The sequence below is a fragment of the Opisthocomus hoazin genome, chromosome 9 (assembly GCF_030867145.1).
Source record: "Opisthocomus hoazin isolate bOpiHoa1 chromosome 9, bOpiHoa1.hap1, whole genome shotgun sequence".
Taxonomy (NCBI): Eukaryota; Metazoa; Chordata; class Aves; order Opisthocomiformes; family Opisthocomidae; genus Opisthocomus; species Opisthocomus hoazin.
Genome location: NC_134422.1, coordinates 26,451,362 through 26,460,016, shown reverse-complemented (window position 1 = coordinate 26,460,016; position 8,655 = coordinate 26,451,362). Strand labels below are relative to the sequence as shown.

Here is an 8,655-nt window from a genome sequence, read left to right as displayed (position 1 = left end):
AAAGAACAGGAAATAATGTCATGTTTTATTCAGGTCCACAGAGCCGCACACAGCTCTACAAATGAAGAGATAGTGATTTCCTCTCATCGGCCTTAAAAAAATACTAAATTGTAACCAAGGCAGCAGATTTGTTACTGTCCTAAATTTATCATTTCTCTATAGCAACCAGGTCCCTCTGCCTGGCTGTTGCTGCCAGATGTTCATTTCAGTGCAGTTTAGCCATACACGCAAGGCACAGGCTTGCACTGCCCTTGCTCTGTTTTCCCCGTTAGCAATTCTCTTTGCTTCCTGGTCACCATTTCGTTAGCAGTAAGTCATGCAACAGACAGGTGAAGTTACACAAAGGCGTTTTTATTAAGCGTGCTGATGGGCTGTGCTGCCTGCTGAAGCTTTGCAGATGGACAGCCTCTGAGTTCCAGGTTGCAGTGCTAACCTTTGCAGCACACAGGAGTAAAAGCCCTCTCAAAAGCATTCCTCCGCTTCCCCTTGGGCAGCAGTCACTCACCTCCTCCATCTAAGACAGTAAAACCTGCTTCCTCAACCACACGCTGGGTAGCAACGTGGAAGGACTCCACGCTTGTAAAGCTAGAGCAACTTTACATCAGGAGAATGGCCAGGACTTTGTTACCACACATACAGACCCAGCTTATTGCTGTCTTCTTCCAACATCTCTTCTCCTTCCTCTTCTCTCTCCCCAACCCCTTTTCACAGTACATTCTTGTTCCCTGCAGACTGTTCTTAATGCTGTGCTGTAAAGGGATCTCACCTCTTGAGGAGAAGGCTACCAACTGCAATGCATTTGAGGCACTTCTGCACGTATAAACTGAGCTCCAATACCATCTCAAGGAAGCCAGCAGCTTCTGTTCTTCATGTTCCTATGCTAGAACATGCTAACCTGTAGGGCTGAGCACAACTGAGAACTTGGGCATAACATAGTTACAAGCATGAACAGAGAAAGACAAAACCTTTATTTATTAAGAAAATCTTAATGAAGAAAAAAAATCTAACTGGAAGAACAGTGTTGCCCTGTACTTCCAGAAGCAGCAGTACTAACAAGGCTGGTTTGCCTTGTGGCTGACCCACTCGTCAAAGTATTTCAACGGTCCAAGCAACGCTGTGAGGCAGAGCACAGTGACCATCCGAAGTGGATGTACACCAGCTACCATTTGGGTTTTTACCACATGGATTCTCCGGTATTAACAAGGGTCGAGCTGACATTTCAGCTTTTATCTTTCTTGCTGGCCCAAATTAGGGTGGATATTTTCCACAAAAAAACTACAGGAATTTATTACATGGAGACTTCTGTCTTATTTGAGTTTGGCTGATGCTGTCCACGAAGATCAAAGTCTTTGGTGGGGACAAAGGGAGAAGAACGAGGAGCAAACTAAGCAGCAGAGAGATTGCATTTGCTTTGTTTTGCTAGCAAATTAGGCTAAACCCAGAATTCTGTCCTAAGCAAGTCAAGGAACAAACTTCAGATACACCTGGGTCTATGCTCTAAGCTGACAGTGTGGTCAGTACCATACCTAAGTCTTGTCAACAAGTGTCATTCTAAACCTGAGGTTTTCATGCAGCATTCAGCTCACCCACGTCTTCCTTGCATTTGCTTTCTAACATTAGCCAGATTTACTTTCCTTACTGACTAGCTTTTATGTCCTCATCTCTACACGTATTTACCCAGCTGCTATGTATTTGCTAGGTGAGCCTGTGTGCCACTCCGTGCTGCAGAAGGGGTTCTGACCCTCGCCTTGGGCAGCCAGGATTTCCTGCTCCGCGGCAGCAGGAACAGAGCGAGACAGGAAACGCTGCCGGCTGCTGCCGCGGGCTGGGAGCCAGGAAGGTCGGCGGCTCTGTGCGTGCCTTCCCATTACCCCAACACCCTCAGGCTCGCGGCTAGTCAAGATTGCATTTATCAGTGCCACTGTCGACAGCCAATACATGACTAATTGAACTTACCAAATTGCTCTTTTACGGTATTTGCTGAACTTCATTTGAGTACATGACGTCAATGCCATTCGTTGTCTTCAAACTGCTCTGAATATTCTGTTGCTGAGCTAGCACTGACTGGTGCAATAGCAACGCCAGCTACCCACGTGCTCAGCGTGTCCGTGCTACGCATGGGAACGAGCCAAGGCCTTCCAGCAGCCTGAAACGGGAGCAGCTTTATCAAGGCCCTGTCTTGAGACCATCCACTTTATATTTTGCTTTGTGAAAGCATCTTGGGAGGTCAGCCACACTAGGACAAGCCACACAATATTGAACGGCAAAGTTGTGACAATTATCTGAAATTCTTCATGACTAGGAAATATAGTTTCATTTTTAAATGTTTTTTTTTTTTTTTTAAATTATTTCCTAATTTGATCTGAAGTCCTAGAAGCACCAGCTTAAACTTTACATGATTACAGTCACATCATAGGGTCATCTTTTTGTGTACCTACAGCTTCATTGCTGTGACCCACACTTCCATTTTACTCTTTAGAAGGGTGCTATGATACTTCATAGCACTGCAGTAAACAAATTCATTTAAAAGCTGTTACGTCCCCATACCCAGGGACTACTGCGTACTACCATGAAGGTAGAAACAGGCTCAATGCTTCTCAAATAGGAACGTTATAGCACAGTAGCTGAACAGTCAACTGAAACAAATTTAGCTTTTTTCTGACTCAAAATGAAACATTCATAAAGTTTCCCATAAAAAGTTCAATGCTTTGTTTTTCCAAAGTGCAAAACCAAATTCATAAATGAAACATTTCACAGCCTTTCAGTAGAGGTACCTATTATTGCAACTTGTATTGGTAAATACTGCAAGTAAGACAGAAAGTATTACATCCCACATATTTTTGAAACTGAAATCATAATTTCAAAATGACAGTACTAGTATTTTCAAAAGACAGTATGGCAAACATTTTTAAAAAATATCTTTGACCACTTCTGTTCTTGAGCACCACAGCAGAGCTTAAAGCTGAACACAAACAAAGAAACCCCCTGCCAATTCTGGTCTCCACAAAGAGCCTAGGGAAAGATATCAATTTATGTTAAAGGTAATGTGGAATGCAGAGTCAGTGTTGGGACTGCAAAATCATAAACAGTGAACTTTTAGTATTTACACAGCTGTGAGTTCAGGTCCAACCTAATATAAAACTTACTTACTTTAAACAAAGGGAACACTGATGGGATCTGGTTGTCATCCTGAGACAAGTCTATCATCATCTAAGATCTCCTTCAAATTGAGGCTATCTAGATGTAAGTAAAAAACACTGCATTTTTATGCTGTTAATAAAAGGGAAATACAAATAAAATGCTTGACTGTCAGGTAGTTTTCTCCTTCCTGTGAACCAGCACACAAAAAAATTTGGATACTGTTGAAAAATGGTTATAGTTCTACAAATGAAACCACATCGTTACTTCTCCTGTCCCCTGCATACTATGACTTTTGCAGTTTTTGAATAATTCACAGAATCACAGAATAGTAGGGGTTGGAAGGGACCTCTGTGGGTCATCTAGTCCAACCCTCCTGCCGAAGCAGGGTCACCTACAGCAGACTGCACAGGACCTTGTCCAGGCGGGTCTTGAATATCTCCAGAGAAGGAGACTCCACAACCTCCCTGGGCAGCCTGTTCCAGGGCTCTGTCACCCTCAGAGGGAAGAAGTTCTTCCTCATGTTCAGACGGAACTTCCTGTGCTTCAGTTTGTGCCCATTGCCACTTGTCCTGTCACTGGGCACCACTGAAAAGAGCTTGGCCCCATCCTCCTGACACCCACCCTTCAGATATTTATAAGCATTTATTAGGTCCTCTAATTCGCATTGAAGAAACTGCATCAACGTAAGACAATTCCATCAAGCAAGATGTAATTTCAGCCACTTTAGCTTAAAGGGCATAAAGGCTTTATAGCAACCGTGCAGGTAACTGAGCAATACTTCTTCTGCTCACATCTGGTGGTGCATTCTTGCACACACAACTTTCAAGCATGTTCCAGGACCTGTAACAGAGGTTTTAAATGAGACACGTGTGCAACAGCAGGAAACTATATACCTGTTGCAACAGCTTAATACAAACAGGTCCTTGAAATACGGGGAAGCTAAGTAAGACGAGGCATGCACCTGTATCATATTGGAGAGAACTTGCCAGGAGCAGCTGAACGTGGTCCCCTTGCTGCCCAAAGAGAGAACACTGAGGAGGTAAAATTTCTGAACTGAGTACACTGGTGTTCAGGTGTTGTTTGGCCCTTCCTTTGCTGATATTCTCTCATTTTCCTATTTTGCTTTACACGGGACACAAAAGCAGAGCTTCTGTTAGCATACATTTACAAATTCAATCGCATTTCTCTCTGCAACTGCCAAAGTCTTCCTAACAGTTTTCCTAAGGTAAGAGTTCACTGCCAAATTACAATGAACCGAAGACAAGGCAGTAGAATATATTTGTTTAGTTTCAGCACAAAACCACATAATTGTTTAGGCCCATTTCCTTTTTATTAATAATATAAGGTTCTATAATCTTTTAACATTACAACTGAAGTTTTACAGTTAATCTCACACTAAAATGACAAACAGCGTTTGGCTTTATTTGCAGAAAGTTGAATGACAACCTCAATAAACGTACATTTCCAAGATTGAGAAGCAATTTGTGTTTTCTAGATTTCAGTGCTAATGTATCCCTGCCTTTGAAATTGGTTTCAGTTCATTAACATTGCTACGGAAGAACTATTTGGCCTGGCCTCTGTTCGCAGCTGTAAGGCAAAAATGACATCTCTAACTCAACCAATATACTGTAAGTCAAGTCCAGAAGAAACACATTTTTCTTTGACCCTAAGATTCAGAACTTGGATCAGTTTCTAACAGATTTTCTTCTTTTCCCCTCAAAACTTTTACAAAAGTCTCTTTAATGTAAATACATTTCACAGTCAAGCCCTACTCACTCTGCACCTTTCTTCAGTCAAAGAGAGCAGAAGCGGGGTAAGTGGACATCATGACAAGCCTAATTAAAACTTCTTGTAATTTATGTATGGCCAACAGTCAAGCAAATGAAAAAGTGATGTGTTATGCCAAGATATGCTTCTGATCTGCATGGATCAAACTCCGTCTCTGAACTGGTTGCAGCTATGGGAAGTGAAGTCTTTACAAAGAAAGTAGGGAATACAGAAAGAAGAGTGGTGGAAGTCTATTAGAGAAGGGAGGATTTCTTTTAAATGGATAATTATCTGTGTGTATCTAGGTCTCCTACATTTGTATTACATTTTTCCCTATTTTCAATGTGAAATTAAGGTGTCAGTAATATATGTGTTCCAACTGCAGTTTCACTAAACTCTGACAGTTCCTAAGACAGAAAAATATTTAGGAAGACAGCAATAGAGTGGCCATTAGAAAAAAATATCCATTACAGTTGTAGTTAATCTTTTCCTCAGAGCAATCCAGTGACATTGCTTTGGGACCCTTACAGCCTGTTATTTCACATTCCCACAGGACAACTGACATGTAGTAAAAATCTTTACTGCATTTTAAATCACTTCAGAAGCCAGTGGTTAGTTAAAGGTTAGAAATAGAGAGTATAAGGAGTTTTTGCCTATGTAATTTCAATACAAAAAAGGGATGGGGAAATCAGTCAGAAAATTAAGAATTGGGAAGGATGTTGTAGAACTATGTAGTAGTTTGAGTCAAAGTCTTACAAGACCAGTATTACTGAGCTATGACTACTCGTTTTAGTTCTGTTTGTGCTGTCATTCTGCAAAAAGGCTTCATACACTTTCCTTCAAAACTGATTCTTCATAGTTAGTCATACCCTTTCACTGAGGCACATAAACACCCTTCATATTCATCTTTCATATTTACAAAGTCCTAGAAAGGTCTCTCTTTCAGAGTGATGCAAGTCATCAGCAAGATGCCAGCTGTGGCCATGCACTCACTGTGGTGCAGCATGCAAGATGAGGAAGTCCCCTGCATAAACATGTACAGATTCACTTTGCTGAGACACCCTTGTGTACTTAAGGAACACTTAACCACAGTGAGAAGAGTAACTTTCCCAAAACAGACTAAACCTAGTGTCTTGGTTGCTGCTGAAATACGAATTTTGGGGGCCAAAACCCAAAATACAAAAGAGTAGATTTTTATGTTGAAATGCTGTGAAAAAGACCATTTGAAATAAATCTAGCTGCACTGCAAATATCGCATTAATGACCTGCAGATCATAAAAAGTCTTCCTTAAGTACCTTGACACCATGCATTTTAAAGTGATGTTTTTTTTCACGTTTTTTGATCGTTTTAATTATAGAATTGAAATTAACCTTTAAACAAGTTCAAAGTTGCCCGATATGCACTATTTTTCAAGCATTTTATACTTCTTGGTATATTACCAAAACTGAGAGCTCATTAGACAGTTTTCTGAAATAGTTTAAAAACAAAAACACAATTTTATCTTTTTCTTCTCATTAAGGGCACTACCAATACAAAAGGCGTCCAAACTGACACTACAGAGCTGTGAAGCAGCTGGCCAGAGAGACACTGTCCTCAAAGGATAGTCTGTATTTTTTCTATCTTTTGCAATCATATACATTAATTATCAAAAAGTTGGATAATTTGCTTTAAGAAAAGAACCCACCTTAAAAATGGATTATGAGTATTGACAAATACTTTGTTTTACTGGTTAAGATTCAAGTTTCAATGTACAAATGCTTACTCGCATATGATACTGACGAAGAAAATATCTCTTTTTCTTAAACTTCAATGGACAATTAAAATTGTAGCTAATAGTGAAGTGATTCATAAAGGCCATAGGAAACTGTACAAAACTAAAATGGGAAATCTCGCTTTCAGGATGACAGCATGTCATCCACTTAAGTGTTTTATTAAACTGTTGAGACTGTTTCAAAAGACAGTGCTGGGCAGTTTCATTTGAATAGCCAAAACTTTTTTTTTTTTTTACTGAAAAAGATATTTTGCACCTCCACAAAACAAACAAAACAGGAGCAAAACCCATACACACTAGGACTGAAGTACAGATGAAGGCAAAGTTTTGTTACAAACCTGTTTTCAACGTACAGTGAGAAATGTCCACTGTACAAAACTTAGTGACTGACCTACGATTAATTTAAGATTATCCCAGCAATGCAAATACAACTCAGAACCGCTCAACTGTGTAAGATTTTCCAATAGTACTATGGTGGGAGACAGCACACTGAGTTTTAGAACTAAGCTTGACTTACATTGTATCTTTTGATCAAAGCCTACATTTGTAGTTTAATTATTCACTGGTTACAAGTCTGTTACATACTTAATCCTTCAGCACAGTGAAGTACTCCTTGATGTTCTCTCATCTGTCTCCTAACAGCTTTCCTTTAGGAAGAGGCTGGGTTGAGCAGCTGCTTCTGTAGAAAACACTGTTGTCAGTCTTTGTTCTCCTTGCAGGGGATGCTTTAGTAAGAAACATCTGGCAGTATCCAGCATTGAAAACACCATCAGCTGCGTTGCCCAACCAAACTTGGTAAACCAAATTTGCATTTCCTGGTTGGTAATAAACAACCCACTGGGCACAAAGTGTAAGAGTATAAGAGCATTGTAAGTAAAAATCCATAAAAGTTAACAGTGATGTTTACACTTTATTGGGGGGAGGGGGAAGGGGGTGGCAAAAATCAGTGTAAGTTACTAGTTTTTTAAAGTTTAGTCTGTTATATTTGATTACTGGGATATCAATACAATGAAAGTGGAGGAATTTCAACAGTAATTCTGAGGAAGTTTTAGTACAATGCATTGTACAGGGCTTTATAAAAGATTTTTGTTTCCAAAGATGTTATTGGGGTCCACATATTCTTTAACAGATCTCAGCATTCCCAGGCCAACATCAGAGATGCTCTCCTTCATCCAGCGCTTCCGCAATTTGCCTACTGGAAAAACAAAAACAAAGTGTTTCAATATATGGCAGGATTCTAGGAGCCAATCAATCTTGTGACCATGAATGAATAAACACTGTGTGATAAATGCTTTTATTCAAAAATGAGAAATGTTTTGCTTTATTTGATTTATTGAGCCCACCAGACTATCAAGCTCATTAAGCTCAGCATACTCCCAGAGGAAGACTGCGTTCCACACTGTCTACTTTCTTTAGAAACTATGAAATTTAGATGAAGCTTAGGCTGAAATCACGTTCTATTAAAATAGGGAATTGGTAGTAAGTTTTAAAAAGCCACCAAACTCATTTTAAGTAGGAAACTGAAGAGGAGATTACTAAAAAGCAGAAGCCACATCTCCCGATTTCTTTAAAGTGAAAATGTAACTCCATAATAAAAAAAACCCAAACCTTAAAACAGTATTTGTCTAAATAGAAAAAAAAAAAAAAAAAGATGTTTCTAAGGAGGAAGCTTAAAGCCTAGTTTTAAATCAACAACATACCTTATTTCACTCAAAAAATTTTTTGCACAGGCTGGTAATTGCTCATACCATTACACAAGAGCTTAGTTTCCCATGTAATAACAGATATTCCCAACATACACCAAATACAAAGCAAAGCTGAAACAGCAGCCATTTCACTAGTCTCATAATAGTCTTGTTAAATGGCCAAGTGTTCACATAATAATTAACCAAGTCATCAACTCTGATTTAACAGATCATTCAAAATAAAGGACATTTTTTCATTAAACACTATAACATTTAACTTGCCAGCCGGA

General features: G+C 39.5%; 1 protein-coding gene across 1 annotated transcript in view; it reads right to left on the bottom strand.

The window, feature by feature from the left end:
• Nucleotides 1–4,449: 4,449 nt before the first annotated feature.
• AGPS (alkylglycerone phosphate synthase) overlaps nucleotides 4,450–8,655 on the bottom strand; it is a 60,930-nt gene continuing 56,724 nt past the window's right edge. Inside the window, exon 20 of the mRNA XM_075430346.1 lies at nucleotides 4,450–7,875. Within this exon, the coding sequence (XP_075286461.1) occupies nucleotides 7,754–7,875 (122 nt within the window). The 3' untranslated portion in view covers nucleotides 4,450–7,753. The remainder of the gene's footprint in view (nucleotides 7,876–8,655) is intronic.